This window comes from Typopeltis vanoorti, chromosome 14 (assembly GCF_054136105.1).
Source record: "Typopeltis vanoorti isolate ZY-2024b chromosome 14, IOZ_Tvanoo_1.0, whole genome shotgun sequence".
Classification (NCBI taxonomy): domain Eukaryota; kingdom Metazoa; phylum Arthropoda; class Arachnida; order Uropygi; family Thelyphonidae; genus Typopeltis; species Typopeltis vanoorti.
Window position 1 is genome coordinate 32,132,956 of NC_143562.1, and position 21,981 is coordinate 32,154,936.

A 21,981-nucleotide genomic window follows, 5' to 3' on the forward strand; every position below is an offset into this window, starting at 1 on the left:
GGAAACATTTTTTACTTTAAAAAATCAGAAAATTTTTTTTAAAAAAGAGTGCAAGTTGACAATCTAAGCTTTCAATAGGTGTGCTAAAAATTTGACTATTTGATAAGTAGGTGAATCTATGCAGTCAACAATTGGATGAAGAGGAATGTTTTTCTTGTGTATCTTGAGTAAACCATAAAACCTGAGAGTTCTAGCAAAATAACTTCTAAGTTTTTCTATGGTGTCTCCATCTAGTAAAGAGTTCAGTTTTTCTGAGTTATCTGCTAGTGGGATTGTAATCCAATTCTTTTCCATTTTACTTTGTCAGCTGCCTTTGCTAATGACTTATCCATTCCTCTGCTTCTTTAGAAAAACAGTCTGTGGGCGTATAAGCATGAATTGGTTTCACTGCCCAATTCCCCATCCTGATATTTGCCCACATAAATCTATTTAAAGCTGCCTTCCAATCAAGAAGTTTACCCTCAATGTTTGGCATTGAATGCTATTGCTATCCTTCCGTTCCTTGAACATTACTGCTCGAATATAATATCTTTTATTATTTGTTAGTATCTCACTTGTTTTATTCTTCTTTATCTCAGCACTAATTATGTCCATATAGTACATTTCTAGTTCTTCTGCCAGTTCCAGTTTTTTTTTTCTCATGCTGATGGTGCCTATCTTTAGTTCTACTACCTTGAGTATTTTGTTTCAGTATCTGACTTTTCATTATTCATCCTGGTTCCCTGATGAAAACAGAAGTGGCCTTGTTTTACCACGCCATGTTTCAGCTGCCACGAAGTTACTCTGTGTTATATCATCATATTTGTTTCTGGTTTAAGCCAATACAGAACACAATTTGGCTGTCTCAAATGCTAACCCATCCTTGTTGTTAGGTACACACCATATGAGGTGTGTAAGTGTTGGATCCTAATTCGTCTCAATCTATACTTTGGATCTGACATGATTACTATTACGATGTTCTTAACTAATTGATAGGTTGCAAGTTGATTTCTAATTCAAATATAAAAAAAATTCATATTTAAAGACTGCACCACTTTATATCTGAATTAGTTCAAGAATTGAAGATAAACCAACTCTCAACTATTTCTCCTTAATATGTTATTAATATATATACTGGCTGAGTATATTTGACTTACTTAATTCACCTGCTTTGGTTCGAATATTTTATGAATGGTGCAGTAAAAGAGATTCAGGCAAAATACAACTTTAGATTAACAAAAACGAACATTTAATTTTAGAATCACAAATTTTACGCTTAAATTCAAATCAGTAATTAAGATATCACAAACATTTTAACTCCTCAGATAAATTCAATCATACAACTCATACAATGGTAAATCTGTTATCTCTAATACAGTCTTCTCACAGTTCCTTAAATTCCAAATACAATAAAATCGCAGTAACACCTCTTCACAAACAAACACTTTTAAATTTACACTTCAGCTAATTTCCAAAATAGTTACTGTTAGTATAGGGAAATTCTAGGATGAAACTCACACACTTCTCTGTATAGGAATAAACCTTACCGATAATCTTCTATCTTCATCAACTTATACATATACACTTTTTATAACTGTAAACACTTTAAACAGTAAGCGGCACTCATTAAATAAATTCTTCTAAGCAATAACCGAATTAATCATCGGTCACAATACACATAAACAAACGTTGTTGCATAAAGTACTACTGATCACTCATGAAATAAGGCAACACACAATAATTCTTAACTTGAGGTTTTATATGCACAGCTGTTCATTCCTCCTGCATTCAAATAATTCTTTAGGCACTATAATTCTAAACACAGCTAACGATAAACTTCAACTTTACAGCCTCTACTACTCTAGTAACTCTGTGCTTTATTTCAAGATTCTGTGTGTCTTTGACAGGTTGGCCCTGAAATTAAATCAACTCAAGTATTGCTAGTCTATTTAGTAGTCACTCAGCTGTCTTCCGTAGCTATAATTGTTATTCTACAACTTATTAGCTAACCACCTCTCGACTAGTAGACTTTATTTATCTGCTTGAGTGACTTGCAGACTCGCTATTATCGCACTGTGATTCCCAAATGCTCCGATTCCAACCTAATGCCAATCCTCTCCCTTTTCTCTCTCTTAATCTATCTGGTCTCCCCCTAATTCATAATTTCAGCATTCATCGCTTATATATCTGTTCTTCCCGTCTAAATTATTCTCGTGATTTCTTTCTAAAACTCTTTTCAATAAACCTTCTCCTCACGTGGTGTTCCAAAATGTGCTCGCTCACTTACATACATACGTCTCCATGACAACAAAACAAAACATAATAAAATTGAGGTATTGCATAATGCTAAACTTCTACAAATAGGAATAAATAAAGAATATTTACATTTCAATTAATGTGCAGCTAAATTATCAAATACAAGTTCTTATAATATTAATATAGTAATGAATAAAATAGCTTAATAATATTTAATACAGTATTTTCATTATTAATACATATATCTTTGATTAATTAATTAAATATTAGACAAAATTAAAGTAGTTATATGAATATTAAATTGTAATATAAATTGTTTACATTAAATAATATTTACAAGTCTAGCCTTTGGGATGGAAGATCATGTTGGATTCTGAAGCAAATAATAATTACTCTATATATTCAGAATCCAACATAAGTATCCAATGAACAATTTTTCTGCATATGTAAATTAGTTAATCGAGTAGTAAAGAGAGAGTGAATCAAGCGACTTGTGAAAGTCTGAATCAACATGGCTGCCACTACTACTGAGGAAACTGGCTATATTTTGACAGGATTCAAGCTAAATTATGACTATGACTGCTTGGATTCAGAGGAAAGTGAACAAATTCAATAATGATTATGAATGTAGTGAAGTGTTTCATATCACTAAAAAATTTGACAACAATGAGGATGCCGATGACTGTGATTGCCGAAAATAAAGTCACTGATGACAATGTTGCCATACAATTTTCCACAATTCAGATGATAAAGCTTTATTTGCTCGCTAATGAAAATGACAAGGAAAAAGAAAACAAGGGCCAAATCTGAATGACCTGAGAAAAAAGGTATTTTTGCAGAGAAACTGTTTGATTTTGATGCAAATAAACATGACATTAGTGATAACTGCATTATCAAGTATCAATAAATAGCCTAAAGGAGACAGATTGTACAGGTGGAAACATGTGAACAATCATAAGGGAAAAAAAAAAAAAAAACTGCAGAAGTGTTTTATCCATTTAGAAATTTGCATATTGATGAAAGTATGGTGGACTAGAAGGGTAGTTGAGTTTTAAGCAGTTCTTTCCTTCCAAAAGACACTGTTCTGGAATTTGAAAGTGTTTGTCCTTTGTGATTATGAGACAGGTTATATACTAGACTCTATTGTTTATGCTGGTTCTGCCATGGAAGTTGTAAACTATGGCTTTGATGTATCTGGTAATGCAGTAATAACACTATTAGAGCCATACTTAGATAAAGGACTTTATTTATTTGTTAATTTTTTCACTATATAATTTAAGGAAATTACAACGTACTAGGATATACATTAAAATAAATTTTAATATATTTCAATATTTCGGAAACGTCACGTTGCCATTTTCACGAACTTAAGTACAAGACACATGCAAGTACAAGTACAAGACAAAACAGTAAGTGAGGAAGAAGTAGGAAGCTATTACTTCTACTAAAGTCTTGAGTGTACCCTCTAGCAGGCAATGTTGGTATTCTTGGGTGATTGGGCCGAAGGTCTTCTGATGTCGGTTTCCCAAATTTGAGGAAGTCTCATGCAGCCAAATTTGTTGAGGTTTGGATCGTTTCTTAGGGCTGAAGCTGATTCCATGAAAAGCCTTTCATATCTATATTTGCTACGGTGTATTATCGTGGCTTTCTTCAATCGTATTCTATGGCAGGTATCCAGCGCATGGTCAGCAAGACCAGAGTGGCTGTATTGGTGAAAATGAATGTAGTCTTTGTGTTCTGAAATTCTGATATTTGCTGTCCTGCCTGTTTTGCCAAAGTAGGACAGCTTACAGCTGCAAGGGACCTGGTATACACCAGGTAGGTCTAGGGGGGGAGGTTGGTCTTTAGTAGAGCGGATAAGGGATGCCAATTTTTTTATATGGTCTGTAACAAGAAGTTAAGTCATGTTTTTTTTAGGATTTTTGTAATTTTTTCCGAGGTGCCGCGGATATAGGGTATGGTGATGAATTTAGAGTAATTCTTGTTGTGAGGGGGAGGGGGGTTGTGGTTTACTGGTTTCAATATTTTTTGGATTTTTTTTTGGGGGGGGGGGGCATTGGCTGAGAAAGTGTTGAGAATGTGGTTTAGTTCTGTGGTTAGGGCATTCTCATTCGAGCAGATAAGTTTAGCCCTGTTGTGTAGTGTCTTAATGATTCCGTATTGTTGTTAGGAGGGGTGGTGGGATTGTTGGTGAATGTATCTGCCTGTATGGGTGGGTTTTCTATATACTGAGAAAACCAAGGTTCCATCAGGCTGGCGGGTGACTAGTGTGTCTAAGAAAGGAATGCAGTTATTTTTTTCCTCTTCCAGGGTGAATTTGATTCTGGGGTGTTGGTTGTTTAAGTGTGTTCAGAAGGAGAGGAGTGCATTAGAGCCATGTGGCCAAAATAGCGAATACATCATCTACATAGCGAAGCCAAACGGTTGATTTTTGTGGGGCAGAGTTTAAGGCTTTCTCTTCAAAAGTCTCCATATAAGAGTTGGCCAAGGGTGGGGGAGAGTGGAGAACCGATGGCTGTCCCCTCTATTTGTTGGTAGAATTTTCCTTGCCAAACAAAATAGCCTGAGTTCATTGTGAACTGAAATAGGGCTGTGATATCGGGAGGAAATTTAGCTTGGATTAGCTCTAAGGATTCTTTGAGTTTCACACTATGTGACGACAGGTTAACAGTAGTTAACCTGTCGTCACTTAGTGTGAAACCTGAAGCACTTGACGCCCTTGCACGTGGCCACAACTTCGCCATTGCGCCCAGAAGAATACCTGCTGAGGATATCATGATACGAATTGAACGCGGGATTCAACACCTTCCAAGCCACGTCGGCAACGATATTAGACTGGATGTAGCTTGTGTTCTGACCAAAGCTAAACCACCTAAAACCAACATGCCCAGCAAAGAAATTAAATCTCTATTAGAATTAAAGAAAAACAAGAAAATAACAATAAAGGGAACGCCACAGTATTGCTTAACCAAAAAGATTACACAGGTAAGCTGAACTTACCTGTGTAATCTTTTTGGTTAAGCAATACTTACCTCCCTATTGAGTACAATCCCACCAACTCACAAATTAGAAAACTCCACAGGCTCCTTAAGAAGGTCACTTCTTGGCCTGTGGAGATCACTAACAAATTAAAACCATATAACTCCATACCCCCCCCCCCCCCCCTCCATATTTATGGACTCCCAAAAATTCACAAGGAAAATGTGCCATTACATCCTATAGTGGATGGTATTGATTCCCCCACATACAAACTAGCTAAACATTTGGCCAAAGCTCTCTCACACTATACTGGCAACACATACCTTCATACATAAAAACCTCAACCCACTTCAAAGCCAGCATAGAAAACCTTACACTCAAACACACTGACATAATGGTAAGTTTTGATGTCTCCTCCTTATTCACAAATGTCCCACTCAAAGAATCCTTAGATATAATCCAAGCTAAATTTTCTCCTGATATCACAGCCCTAATTCAGTTCACAATGAACTCAGGCTATTTTGTTTGGCAAGGAAAATTCTACAAAAAATAGGGGGGACAGCCATGGGTTCTCCACTCTCCCCACTCTTGGCCAACTTTTATATGGAGACTTTTGAAGAGAAAGCCTTAAACTCTGCCCCACACAAAAACCAACCGTTTGGCTTCGCTATGTAGATGATGTATTCGCTATTTGGCCACATGGCTCTGATGCACTCCTCTCCTTCTTAACACACTTAAACAAACCAACACCTCAGAATCAAATTCACCCTCGAAGAGGAAAAAAAACAACTGCATTCCTTTCTTAGACACACTAGTCACCCGCCAGCCTGATGGAACCTTGGTTTTCTCAGTATATAGAAAACCCACCCATACAGGCAGATACATTCACCAACAATCCCACCACCCCTCCTAACAACAATACGGAATCATTAAGACACTACACAACAGGGCTAAACTTATCTGCTCGAATGACAATGCCCTAACCACAGAACTAAACCACATTCTCAACACACTTTCTCAGCCAATGGCCCCCCCCCCCCAAAAATCCAAAAAATATTGAAACCAGTAAACCACAACCCCCCCCCCCCCCACACACACACAACAAGGATTACTCTAAATCCATCACCATACCCTACATCCGAGGCACCTCGGAAAAAATCACAAAAATCTTAAAAAAAAACATAACTTCTTGTTACAGACCATATAAAAAATTGGCATCCCTTATCTGCTCTACTAAAGACCAACCTCCCCCCTAGACCTACCTGGTGTATACCAGGTCCCTTGCAGCTGTAAGCTGTCCTACTTTGGCAAAACAGGCAGGACAGCAAATATCAGAATTTCAGAACACAAAAACTACATTCGTTTTCACCAATACAGCCACTCTGGTCTTGCTGACCATGCGCTGGATACCTGCCATAGAATACGGTGGAAGAAAGCCACGATAATACACCGTAGCAAATACAGATATGAAAGGCTTTTCATGGAATCAGCTTCAGCCCTAAGAAACAATCCAAACCTCAACAAATTTGGCTGCATGAGACTTCCTCAAATTTGGGTAACCTACATCAGAAGACCAGCCCAATCGCCCAAGAATACCAACATTGCCCGCTAGAGGGCACACTCAGGACTTTAGTAGAAATAATAGCTTCCTACTTCTTCCTCACGTACTGTTTTGTTGTGCCTGCGTGCACGTTTGTACTTAAGTTCTTGAAAATGGCAACATGACGTTGCCGAAATATTGAAATATATTAAAATTTATTTTAATGTATATTCTAGTACTTGTAATTTCCTTAAATTATATAGTGAAAAATGCATAACCAACGTCTAAGCCTTTCCACGAGTATTTGTTAATAATACAAGTCCAGATTTATTTTATTCAAATATTTGGCTGAAAGTAGGTGCATGTGAGAGTTAAGCATCAGTTTTTTCTGGAAAACTATAAAAAGGGTAAACAAATGATTTGAGATGAATTGCTTTCTGTAAAATAGCATGACAAACATGATGTGCTTATGTTGACTTCATTTCATATGAATATTATGGTAATTATGAATAACTGTGACAGAAAGACAAAACAAAAAATTGTAAAACCTGCTTTTGTGTCAGATTATAATGCAAACATGGGGCTTGTAGATAAAAGTGACTTGCAAATGAGTTTCTCAGAAACTATCGAGATTTTCTACAGCCTACTCTACTACAACCTCTTGACCCATTGCATTTAACTGGAAGACATTTTCCAGTTATTCTGCCTTCTACTGGTGAGAAAAGCAGCTCAAAAAAGATGTTTTTGTGTGTACACAAAATTTGAATTTTGCTATTTTTGAATTTTACTATACAGTATTGAACTCATTCATAACAGTACTTCAGAGTATAAACAACACCAAGAGAGGGATTCTACTTATCAGATTATAGATTTGGGATCCTACAAAATCTCACTAAAGTATACTTCTGACAAAGACCTCCTGACCTTATGAAGTCATATTTCCTCCCTGTTATTGTTATGTGCCATCCTATTGTTTTCGACACTTGGTGATCTTGTGTACAAAAGCTCTTCATCCCACTTGGTTTCTTGTCATTTCTTTCAGCAATTGTAAATTGAAGTGAGTTGGTTTATAGTTTATTTGGCACAAAAACTACCAAGGTCATACTGTGCCATACTAAGGTTACAACTATACATAAGCATTTAAAGAAAATTGTAAACAATATGCCTGTACAAAAATTAGTTTCCACAAAGCAGCATCTACATAGAAACAGAATTGCTGCAGAAGGCATAGCAACACACAAGGTTAAAGGTTTCAATAGTACAAAAATTGTCAACAATACAAGTTAAATAAACAAAATGAGTGTACAAGACACTAAGCCAAGGAATGCAGTATCTCTACATATAGTTAAAATTATAACACGTTTTTACAGCCGTACATAAATAGGCAAAAATGAATTATTATACGACATACACGCATAAAAATAAAATTTGGCAATGTGGTATCTACATATAAACAAATTTACAAGAAGGCTACACAAATATACAAGGTGTCTTACAGCAATACATAATTAGCCAAAAAAAAAATAGTAAATAATATGTATGCACAAAAGTTAAGCTGGGCAATGCAGTATCTATATACAAACAAATTACTGCAGCATTTAAGGCAGTACATAATTAGACAACAATACAAGTTAATAAACAAAATGCACATACAACACAAACCAAGGAATGCAGTATCTACATATAAGATTACAACAAATGTTATTACAGTAATACATAGAGTTAAAGAGGAATTATTATACAATATGTATGCATAAAAATTAAGTTTATTGTGGTATTTACATATTAACAAAGTTACAAAAAGGTAACACATGGCTACAGAAATACATGATTGGTCAGAAATTAAATTAATGAATAATATATACATTAGTATGCAACTATTGCACAATATACATCACAAAATATTTTTTGTGATGTATATGTGATGTGACTAATTATGTATTGCTGTAGGACACCTTGTAAACACAGCAGCACAGCCAATATTTTGTAATATATATTTACAAAATTTAAGTGAAGCAATCCAGTATTTACATATAAACAAGATTACAGTCCAATGTGTTCATATAAATTAATTCTTTGTAAAAAATTAAAAACATCATGCAATCTGCCCGAGTCTGTCAGCATCTGCCTGAGTGTATATGGTCTAGCCAGGCAGGCAAAAATTTCATTCCTCTCTCGTGCAAAGTGCTGGCACTCTACCAGTATATGATAAATAGTGAGATGCATATTGGATTTTTCATGCATGGGAGGGTCATTAGCTCTCAGTAAATAAGAATGTGTAAGAAGACTGACTTATGCGGAGCCTAGTGAGAACAACTTCCTCTCTTTTCTTTATTCGTTGACTAGAATGCCAATACTTAATTTCAGGTTTAATGTCATATAATTTGTTTATTTGTTAATGCTTCCTGCCATGATGATTGCCATTGAGTAATTAGCTTTGATCGTATAAACTGTCTGTAGTCTGTATATGGTACTGTTAAACAGTATGCGGAGAAAGTTTAAGCTGATTTAGTAGCTGCATCTGCAGCCTCATTTCCCTTAATTCCAATGTGGCTGGGAATCCAGCACAACTGAACATCAAAATTAAGGATTTTCATTTTGTGAAACAGGTGTAACACCTCATAAATTACTGGATGTGGATTATACACAGGAGAGGAGATAGTCTGTAAAGAGTTCAATGAGTCTCTATAAATTATACACTTTTGGTAGCAGTTTTCTTTTATATGAAAAAGTGCAAGCTGAATGGTATGTAACTCTGCTATATAATTACTGCAATCAGGTGGGATCTGGTTGGAGATAATAATATCAGGAAACACAGCAGCACAGCCAACAGAGGTATTAGTTCTTGAACCATCAGTATAGATAGGCAAGAAATCAGTGTGCTGCTCTGTGTGCATTAAACAATTGGAGGTAGACAGATGGAGTATGAGATTTCTATAGCTGACAAAGTGAGAGGTTGCAGGATGGTGTGCAAACCTGCCATGGAAGGATTATGTTTAGTGTAGGCAATGTTGTCAACATTTATACCAAGAGCTTGCATAGTCTCTTTAACACGTATACAAAAAGGACATATGGCAGTTTGAAGTGTGTGGTATTGAGCTTTCCAGTGCAGAGAAAAGAGACTTGTCCATGTAGGATGATCTGGGAGAGACTATCTTTAGGGCATAATTAAGAGACAACTGTTTCCATCGAAGTGATAGAGCTGGTTCATTTGCTTCAACATAAAGATTCTGAGTGGGTGATGTGCATAAGGCACCAGTAGCTATCCATATACCCTGATGATGGATGGAATCCAACCATCAGAAGTTACTCTGTGTTGCAGAACCATAGACTTGAGAGATCCATAATCCAGCTTTGAACGTATACGTGCAAGATAAAGATGGAGCAATGAAGCTTGATCAGCACCCCCCACTCAGTAGAGGATAGAGTGCAAAGAACATTCAATGCTCTCTTGCACTTTTCTCTTAGTTGACGAATGTGTGCTAGAAATGTAAGTTTACTGTCAAAGATCAGTCCCAAGAACTTGGCTTCTGTAGCTACTGGAATAATGGTGCATTCCATTCTTAATTCAGGATCTAGGTGAAGAGTGCATTTTCGACAGAAGTGTACACAAATCCATTACTAAGAGCCCACAGAGTAACATGATCAATTGCTTGATGAAGTTGTCTTTCAATTACCTTCATGTTACGGGAGTGGCAGTAAATTGTGAAGTCATCAACATATAGAGCATTGTCTACAGTGGGAGGAAGCTGTTCGGTGATTGAGTTAATTTTAACAGCGAAAAGTGTCACACTTAAGACAGAGCCTTGGGGAACACCCTGTTCTTGATATGATCGAGATAGAGTATTTCCCACTCTGGCTTGGAAAATTCGACTGGAAAGAAAGTTTTTAATAAATATAGGAAGGTTTCCTTTAAGACTCAGGTTATAGAGGTCTTTTATTTAATATGCCATATCTCCAGGCTGTGTCATAAGCTTTTTCCATGTCAAAAAAAACCGAAACAAGGTGTTCTTGCTTCAGAAATGCATCTGTTATACTAGTTTTTCTAATGATCTAATACAAACCAAATGGTCTAAAGTTGAACAATGTCTACGGAATCCACATTGTGTATTGGAGAGAAGATTGTTGCTTTCTAAATACCAGAGAAGTGTGGCATTAACCATTTTCTCTAGTATCTTACAAAGACAGCTAGTCAGAGCAATGGGTCAATAATTATTTACTTGTGTTGGATCTTTTCCTGGTTTTAGGATAGCAATGACAATTGACTTATGCCAAGAATTTGGAAACACTTTTCCTCTGCAAGTATTCTATTGTATAGTAAGAGAAGGAGATCCATAGAAGATGATGATAGATGTTTTATCATTTCATAATGGATGTCATCAGGCCCTACTGCACTAGGGTGAGATAGTAGGAGAGCTCTTTCTAGTTTCTCCTTAAATGGCTGACTGTATGGCTCAAGAACATTGGTAGAAAAATTTAGTCTTTGTTTCTCTTGCTGTTCTTTCAGAATTAAAAATTCAGGAGGATATGAAGCCGTTGCTGAGATTCTGGCAAAATTTTATCCCAGAGTGTCTGCAATGGCTTTGGGATCAGCAATAACATTTCCATTATGGTCTAAGGTAGACAAACAATGTGTTCTATATCTGCCTTTCATTTTCCGGATTTTATCCCATACAATTTTTGGACTGGTCATTTGATTAATTGATGTAGTAAATTGGATCCACGATTGTTTTTGACTCTGATGCCTCATAGCGTGCTTTGACTGGAGCACGCTTGAAAGCTATAAGGTTTGATGTGGTGGGATATCTACGAAATATATCCCATGCTCTGTGTTGATCTTTTTTGGCTGTCTGACATTCTGGGTTCCACCAAGGCTTTGGATAGAGTGGAAACCGAGATGTTTTTGAGATGGAGGCTGTTGCTGCTTGGATAATGCACTCTGTTATATATTTTATCACTTCATTGATAGGCATTTGACTGATGGCATCAGCATTAAATTTTGAAAATGAGAGAAAGTGTTCCAGTCAGCCTGGTCCATTTTCTGTACAGGTATCCGTGTGGGTGAACACAGTTCCTGTGAAGATATCATGTAGAGAACAGGAAAGTGATCACTTCCATATATGTTTTCTTCAACGTCCACGTGAGCAGTGGAAGAATGGAAAGGGAGCAGATTGTAAGATCAATTGCAGAATATGAATGGGTAGGCATATGGAAGAACGTATTGAATTTATTATTTAAAAGGGAGAGGGTATTATTATCAAGAATTCTTTCAATGATTCACTTCGTCTATTAGTGTTGGCACTACCCCATAGAGTATTGTGACAATTAAAGTCACCCATCAAAAGTATGGGTTCAGGCAGTTGCGAGATAAGGTTATCAAGATCAATTTCATTTAACTAAGCACTTAGTGGTAAATAAATTGAACATATACTGTAATAAGAAATCCCACGGAGAAGCGAATCGCTACTGTTTCCAGAGAAGTATTAAGTTGAACTTGATGGAAAGGAATATGACTGCCCACTAGAATAGCTACTCCTCCATGAGCAGGACCACCTCAAGTTCTATCCTTGTGTACAACAGTGAAATTCGTAAAGGTAGGGTCCTCATTGGGTCTTAAGTACATTTCCTGTAGACAGAAACAGAAAGGTTTGTATTTCTGCAACAAAATCTTCATATCACCGATATTCTGGCAAAATCCACAACAGTTCCATTGGTATGTTGTTTTGCTCTGTTTTCATTCTTTGTATTTCTTTTTCATCTTTCCATTTCTGACATGCACGAGAGTAAGCTGGATGATCTCCCTGACAGTTGACACATTTAGCTTTTTTTGCACAGCAAGATTTGTTATCATGCTCTTTACTACCACATCGAGCAAAGGTAGTAGAACCACAACAGGCAGTTTGGGCATGTCCATATCTCTGACATTTAAAGCATCTCAGTGGGTTAGGGATGTACATTCTAACAGGACAGCTGAAATACCCTACTTTTACAGATGTTGGAGGCTTAGGTATATCAAAATAAGGATGATGTTCTTGGTTGGAATTAGGAACCATCCCTACATATCAGGATGCACCTCACACCTGTCACTCCTTGATCTTTAAGTTCTGAACATATCTCCTCATCAGGAACATCAAGGAGATCCCATTCTGATATCACTCCTCTACAGGAGTTAAGTGTTTTATGAGGTGTTACTGTAATTTCTATTCCACCCATTGTTGTTGCTCTCAGTAGTCTCTGAATGTTGCTGACACAATGTTTCTACAAGAACATCACCAGAACACAATTTCTTAACAGTTTTGGGAGGTCCTGCCAGTCCTTCTTAACCTTTTTGAATAAAGTAGGGTGACATTTTCCCTATTGGTTTTTCACCTGTAGCATGAATGATTAAAAATGTTGGTACATTTATGTTAGCATCATATATCTTTTGTTTCTTACTTCTGTTTCCATATGCTGTATCTACAGTATCAGCACTAGGTTGGGACTTTGTTAGGGCCCCTGAAACATTTGAGGATGAAGGATTCGTGCTCAAGAAGTTTTTGGTTCGGCACCAGAGCTCCCTACCCACCATAGAGCCACACATGGATGCCCACTGCCTGGCAAGCAATGACTGTGCTCAGAAGTAGAACGCTAGGGCTACCCCAGACACTATACCGGCACTACAGCAAGCCTAGGATCCTGACCTCAGACCATAGGGTGAGAGACTTACTGCAACACTGTTGACATTTGTAGGCAAGTCCACTAGCCGATTGATCCTGGCTGGGCCATCCAGGACCACCGTCTTGCCGAAGCAGGGGCCAAAGTAGTGCAAGACTACCAGGATCCCCCCCTTTCCGGATGTCCACAGGTCGCACTGCACGGCAAACACGGCATTGGATCCCAGTGATGGTGGTCTGGAAAAAAGGATAGTGAACGAACAGGTGCCTCACATGGAGGGGGATTGAAAGTGGGTAAGTTCCTTTACGTTGTCCATCCAACTCTTTTTGTGGTCTTCCTTTCCTTCTCATGACATCAATCTTCCACAACATAACTTCCTTTTTCAATTTCATCTGCTCACATAATATGTCCAAAGTACATTAATTTCTGTTTAGCGATCATTGCCTGTCAGGACCATTCTGTCTTTCTTCTTAATAATTCAGCTTTCACATCTATACATCATTATGGGAAATACCATTTCTTCGACAATTCTAACTTTTATGCTCTTACTCATATCTCCTCTGTCTTTCATAATTTTTGTTAGGTTTAACACAGCTTTTTTCCTCATGACCATCCTTCTTTTAATTTCATCTTCATGTTTATCATAATTTCTTATTTTGGATCCTAGTAAATCATAACTTTCTATTATCTCTATTTTATCTCCATCTATTATAAATTCATCTCAATTACCAGAAGCTATCATTTTTGTTTTGTTGATGTTAGAATTAAGACTGGCTTTGTTGTTTCCCTCTTAAATAATAGCATCAACCATTCCTGATCTTCATTAGTTTTTGCTATAAGGTGTTGTATCATCTGCACATCTTAAATTATTTATTTTTCTGCCACCAATCTTAATTCCAGCTGGTTCTTTGTCTAAGTTAGCCATTCTCATAATATATTCACTATAAATATTAAAAAACTAGGACAACAGTATACAATCCTGCAGATTCCCCTTTTCCACTTGAACACTGTCTGTTTCTCACAAGACTGTTTTTATTGAATATCATCAGGAAAGAATAGCAGCTAGTATGCTGCAAACTTCTAGAGGAATGTAAACAATTACATATAAGAAACAGATTTTATGTGTTATATGTTTACTTTTATTCTCAGGACCACTAAAGAATAAAAAAAAATGTTCATTACTATATTAATTTAATTTAACAGTTTATATACATTGTTAGGTATATAAACAAAGTAAGAGTTATGCAGTATTTGTTATCTATCACATTCTATGTAATAGTAGAAGAGCAACAGAAACAATGTAAGATCAATGTTAAAAACTGAAAGCCTAAAAAAATAAATAAAAAATAATAAATTTTCTTGCTTTTGTAACTTTGCCATTAGTTCCTACTGTGTCTAGATATTATTGCTCACCACCATGAATAAATAATTTCATTGTGTGCTGTTTACTTAATCAGTTACTTTAATTGTGTTTACTTTCTAAGAATCCAAACAAAAATTACAAATAAATTTAGTGTGGGCTATGTAATAAACTTCTTCCCATGACCCTAACTTAGAGTAGCAGTTAGTGCTGAAAATCAAAGCTAACAGGTTTAAAAGGTTTCAATTCCATGAAAGGGGCCTCACGCCATTATCACCACCATTTCTACAGTTGAGAAGTGATATGCCACATCATTATGACAAGTCAGACTAGAGACCATGAGTTAAATGTTGTTTCATGCAAAATTAAATGGAAGAAACAGTGGCTTTATAGAGAAACTTATTTTTGGAGTTTGCATCAGCAATAAAGCACTTACTTAATCTCCAGCGTTACTTTGTCCAAGACTTTAGGAGACTACTATTCTAAGATCACCTTGAGGCAAACAGCCAATAGGCAATATATGTATAGTAGCCTTAGAAAGGGTGCACCCTAGATTGTAGTCTCCCCCCCCCCCTCCCCAAGCTAAAAAAAAATTCTTTATAAAATTAATGCTAATGCAGTAGCTCATTATAGAACACAGCATACATTAGAAATGGGGAGGGGATGAAACAGTCAATTACCTGTTTTTTTTTAGATCTTTTGATTCTTTATCAACCAGATGGATGTTGTCATAGAATGTTACATTCATGCACAGTCCAATTACTCATCCTTGTCACAAAAAAAAAAAAAAAATAAAAAAAAAAAAAAAAATAAATAAATAGGACTATTAATACCTTAATTCATTCTGCCCATAGGTTCTATAGATGCCTTACTACAAAGCATCAAAAAAAATTTTAAATTGACATTTTTAGCAAATGGTCTCTGCACGACCCTTTACAATAAAGCATCCTGCTTTTCTGCTCAAGAAGAAACTAACTGCATTTCAATTCCACATGTAGAGGGAATATTAGAACACACTGCTAAAATTCTTGGGCCTCTCCACATTCATGTAGCATTTTGTCCTGTCCAGAAAATTTCTACATTTCTTCCTTCACCCAGTGACAAACTGCTCCTGTTATACTTTTCTGGCATCTACCAGATTCCTTTCTCTTATATGGCTTATCAAATTTTGAACAATCAAGAAAGATCCATCTCTGTTGTTCACAAGGAACATAAAATATACATGAACTTGAACCATCTGGACTTGTGGAATATGCTATCTCCTCTAAACACAGGGTCCTTTGGAATAATACTAAATTCCTGCACAAGAGTCGATTTCTTATGGAATGATTTTGTAAAAGCATGATTAAATCATCCTAATTTGAACAGGCCCAGTTCTTCTCATGTTCATTTCCCTTAAAGGAAATAATCTTCAATCTGCTAATCTTTCCTAGTTTAATTTTAAGAATTAATTGACCCTTGTTACCTTAATGAAGGCATTAGAAGTTCCCCGATCAATTTTTTTTCTGTTATGATATTCTGTTCATTTGTTACACTAAAGATGAGTATGAAACATGGGCAAAACTTTTATACCACTAAATGGTGGTATAAAAATGGACTAAATGGTCCATTTTTCAAGTAAGTTATCAATATTAATTTATTTATATCTATGTCAGTCAACATGACACAGATAGTCAATTTTGTTCCTATTTTGAAATAGATATTTAGACTCCACATCAACTTTCAACTACACTATAATGAACTATTTCTTTGGTTCTGCCTATCTGTTATAGCATATGTTTGCTATAATTATCAACATAATGGATCATGGGATTCCCTAATTATGTGTAGGAATGCAGAAAAAGTGAAAAATTATTTGTATTAATATATTTATAAAGTGGAAGATTTAAAGTTATTTTCTTTACATGGAAGAACATTATATAGAAAAAGTACTTCTAGATAGTATTTCTAGAGAAGAGCAGACATATTTTGGAAGGTAAAAACTACTTCTGATAATGTAATTTCCACATTTTTCAGTGTACAGCAACCATAATGTAACATTTAAATTTCTTAACTTACCCATTTACATGATGTCTGAGAGAGTGAGGAGATGATACAGGTGGTGGCATCGTATGTTGAGAAAAACTTTGACTGGTCGCAGCTGCAGCAGCAGCAAGGGGGATAAAGCTTGCTGGCTGAACTGACGATACAGTGTTTGTTCCTGAAACAGCTGGCAATATGTTTTGCTGAACTGGTTGTATTACCATTCGAGTTCCCTGAACTCCTGAAGTTTGGTTATTTTGCTGCAGCTGGAAACAAGAAAAATAAATTAACATTGCACAAGTCACATATCAAAACACAGAAAGTCTTTTTCACTTTCTTCTGCCAAAGGGGGATTGATAATGAGTATAAATACTGTATTAACTATGCATCAAACTGAACAATCTTTTTGTGGCCATGGTAAATGCTTTGTAGAAGATTTAAAACAATGCACTAGCATTAGCAGCCTCCTGCACCAAAGTGGCATACATTATCACACAAATGCTAACTGGTCAAACAGTCAAAGTTCCCTAAAAGATTAAACAAGAAGATGAAACCAAAAATTAAGTTCATGCTGAAAGAAGAGAATGAAGATAGTTTTGAAAGAAAATTTTCCTGGATGTGTTTATTGAAATGGAGATTTTTCAATCTTGGTCTATATAAAACGTCTAGACTTAATCTCTGTAGTAATCTACAGAGATTAATATTGCATGAATCCTTACAACATCACTTTTCGTCAATATTTTAGGACATTAAACCCAAGAAAATGAAATGAAGCACTCACAAGAACCTCATCACTAAAAATCCTTTTCTTTCAAAATGTTGCACAATAATACTCACAAGACAAAGTATAAAGGTAGCACCATTCTAGTCAAAAATCTCTCCACAAATGGGAATTTTGGAGTTTCCAGCAATATAAACTGAAGGAGAACATAAAAACTGGTTCTCATTTGGAGTGTGGTAATATGAGAATATGAACTACAGGATTTTGATTAATCCTACTTGCATTTTTTCACATATACACAAAAAGACACCAGTCACTGTCAGTACAGTTATATGGACTTATTCCATATTAGTTCCCCCCCCCCCCCCGACTATGAATTCATTCATTATGATATCTTCCCTGTATGTCCATGTTTCTATTTTACAGAGAAGAGTAGACCATCAAGCATTTAATCATTCTCAGTCTAGTTTATATATATATGTGTGTGTGTGTCTATGTACTTGATGTGTATGATTTACATTCTATTAAAAGTAGCCATTTTAATTTTTTCTTTCTGTCCTAAATAAGTATAGGTGACCTGTTGTATAATTTAATTTTTCACTTAGATTTTTAACATTGCGTTGTACCTTTCTCTATTTACTATCAAAATGTCACCTCTTCTGGAATTTAATATCAATTTAAATTTAATTCCTTCTATTACTTCAATACTTACAAAAATTTCATAACTGTAGAGATTGGGTTTTGTACTTGCTCCCCTTCTCTTCAATCTAATATCTTTTTTTATAGCTGGAAAATTTCAAACCGCTCTTTTTGTTAAGTTTTTATCTTAAAAGTTTTATTCTACCATATGTGGGAAATCAGCCTAATGCCATTCTTTTTAACAACTTCTTTATTAATGTTTCTATAAATTTCTTTTGATGAATGCTATCAAATCTTTATTGTAATCTAAAAAAACAAAGATAAACTTCATTCTTTATTTCCAGTTTCTTTCTAGGATCATTCTGACATCGAACATACCCTCTCTTGTTTCTCTATTTATCATAAATCCACTTTGGATCCAATTTTATTCTCTGCAGCATAACTCATAACAGCCGTTTTGTTATGTGGCTCATCAGGTTACTGGTCTATAATCTACATTATACTGGCCAATAATTTTTTTTTTTTTTTTTTAGGAATGTTTATGAAGATGGAATTTGTGAGTTCATCAAGAAGGTATTCTGCTGTCATAAATGTGGTTCAGAAACTTTTTTTTTTAGTTTATCAATTCCATTTTCTTCTAGGTCGTTAAAATAAATAAAAATATATTTTTCTAGTGCAAATTATTCTAGAATAAATTCCTTTAGGTAGATCTGATATCATGGCACTAGGAAGTCAATAAGAATAATTAGATTCTAAGATAATAATTGAACAAGCTTCTTAATAGCAAAATAGCAACAAAGAGAAAATTTTTGGGAGAAACTTCTAAAGTTTCTCTAGACAACGTCCTAAAAGCTAAACATAAGATAGTGAAATGTCTACTTGTAAATTAATTTCACTCAGTACATTATTTATTTTCATTCCAGTTTCATGCAGATTTTTGTTTATGTAGGACTGATTCAGTGCTTATGAACCTGCATTATTTTAGATCTGAACAACTATTAAATAGATAGAAATCATAAATCCATCTAATCACTGCATACTGTTCTCACATTTGGGATATAACAGAACAATAAAGCTAATTAATGGCCTATCTTTCACATTTCACTCTAGATTGCTGCCACTTGTATTTTTTATACAAACATTTCAAGGTCAGTGTTCATCAGAATGTCATACATCTACTAAACGCCTCTTCAGAATTCAGCTCCAAACTTACAAAAAATTTATTTATTTTTTTTTACTGCTGTCTTTTGGAACAGCTCCCCCTTTTATGCATTTCCAAAATGACATATATAATAATTTGCAGGTCCTCAAATCCACCCATAGCAAGTTTCTTCTTCTTCAATTTTCCACCCATCTACACTAATGTGCTACAGGTTGAACAGGCTCTCAAGTATTTGATTACTATATATAGAACCATATATATAACATCCATTTCACAGTACGATGGAGGAAAACACATGCACTTTGAACAAATAAGTTCACTTACAATGAGCCATGATGCAGCATGCATTTGAGGGAGGAATTAGGAAATGCTACCAAAATATCCTACATGGATGTATTTCCTATTCAAAAGCACATGAGTTTATTCCACATATGGTATTTAGGCTCTTTACATGTTTTGGTTGCCTGCTGACAAATATCTCATGGCATTATTTACTATAAGCACACTCTGATGAATCAATAAAATTTCCCACATTTCTTGTGTGTGCATGCATGCGCATTGTATCTATGTGAATTTATCACAATTTCTAAGCTAAGTTCACGATTATTATTATATCTGCTTTATTTTCCAAAATTTTCATGTTGTCCATTACTCTGGGATTGATTTCCTACCTACTATATTAAATTCCTTGAAAAGAACAATTTTTTTCCTTTTACATCATATCAGGCTTTCTTTCTATTAACTCAAACACATTCCTCTACTTTTCTTTTTATACCACTGACAGCATCATAAATGTACAGATAAAATGTATTATTAAATATTTCTTTGTGAAAATTTTCAATATTAATTTACTTAAAATTATCATCCATTACTTTCTCTTCATCTAAGTATTAAATATACAGTTATTCTTTCTTTAGTTTCCCTGTATATTAAATCTTTTCACCAATTAGATCAACATATAATTTGTAAAAATTTTCCAATAGCTTCATCTTTTTTTTTTGATGCTTTGCATACTGATGCAGCTGCCCCTCACCTTCAATTTTTAAATGTGAATTGAATCCCATCCACAAAAGGCTGTAAACTTATATCAGTATTAGTAACAAGCTAAGGAAATACTGCTCTAGAGACATTATTTCAAGACATCTTGGGTCTCTTAGCACGGTGGTGGTCATATAGCAGATGATGAAATTCATCAAAGTTCACCAATAAATGAATACTGAAGTTGTTACAGCAACTGTTGTTCAATCTCAGGGTTTGACAAAAACAGCGAGGAACATTGTTTTACGAGTGAAAATGCAACAAAATTAGTTTTGATTACATTCTACTAACATAATGAGCTTTCAAGTTTAAACCAATAATAAAATTTGAACAGTACAATCTCAACTTGTTAGGCTATTCTGGTTTGTTTAGTAACTAAGTTGATCACAAATGCAGTAAATATGAGAAAACTGGAATGGGATCAGAATCCTTCTTGCTTCACCACATCCTTTTACAACATTAGGAGGTTCTTTCCTAATTACTTACCTAATATGACACTTAGGAAAACTTCCTCAGTGAATTTTACCTTTGCATTAAATAATTTCTTTATTATTTGTTAATTAATTCAAAATCTTGAAGAGAAGACAAACAAATGCTTCATAACACAAAGCAACATAAGAAATTTATTCCAAAAACAAATTTTTATTTAAGACCTCATGATACCTTACTAAAAGCAACTCTTTAAAGAAAGTTAACTGTATCACATAATCCCTTGACAGCTGTCCAGATGCACTTTTGTAATTTTGCAACTTTCTAAATATTTTCAATATAATTAAATGATTTATTTTTTTGTTGCTCCTACCCAAGAAAGGTTATTTGCAAACCTATAGTACATTTCATAACATGGGTGGGCTAAGGATTTTTTTTTTTTTTTTTTTGTATTTTAATTTATATTTTACTGGAGCATCTGACCTAACATCCAGTCTTCAACTTCACACGGTAGGCCTCACTGATATCCACTGGATAATGAATGAACTAGGATGGGATGGGATGGTAATTTAGGACTTCATTGACCAAACTATATTCAGTATTGGCTTAAACTAGAAATAAAGATTATGGTATAACATAATGAAATTTCATGCCAGCTGAGACACTGCCTGGTTAACAGTGTCATCCTGCTGTTCCCATCAGGGAACCATGGTGAACAGTGAAAGGTCAGCTAGTGAAACAAACTCAGCGTCAGTGGAATTGAAAATAGGCACAAAAGAAGTATCAAAAGAAAATAAGTCAAAATGGCAGAAGAACTAGAAGTATCATGTGGACATAACCGACTTTATGAAGACTCAAACAGGCAAGAGCCTGCTAAATAACAAATACAGAATGTTATATTCAAGCAGCAGTGATCAGGAAAAGGAAAGAGCAGTGATAGCATTCAACACTCAATCAAGAAAAATGGGAAAGTTGGTCGTTCTTGGAGATCTAAAAAGCATGATAGGAAATGAATCCCACACAAACAGAAATGTTTGGGAACATTTGTAGAAAAGAGCAAAGCTAATAATAATGAAAGTGCTTGCTAGATTTTTCTTAGAGATATAAAGATGTGCACAAATTCATATGGGGGGAGAGAGAGAGAGAGAGAGAGACAACTAAGAAAATAAAAGTTTTATTCACAATAACATTGTGATTAACAT

The 21,981-nt window shown here is 35.1% G+C and overlaps 1 protein-coding gene across 3 annotated transcripts in view; it reads right to left on the reverse strand.

Moving 5' to 3' along the window:
- The window catches only part of mip120 (Myb-interacting protein 120), a 292,557-nt gene that overhangs the window by 96,698 nt on the left and 173,878 nt on the right, over window positions 1-21,981 (reverse strand). For all 3 annotated transcript variants that reach the window (XM_090404171.1, XM_090404170.1, XM_090404169.1), the window contains one exon: window positions 16,827-17,056. In XM_090404171.1, coding sequence (XP_090260297.1) covers window positions 16,827-17,056 — 230 coding nt within the window. The remainder of the gene's footprint in view (window positions 1-16,826; window positions 17,057-21,981) is intronic.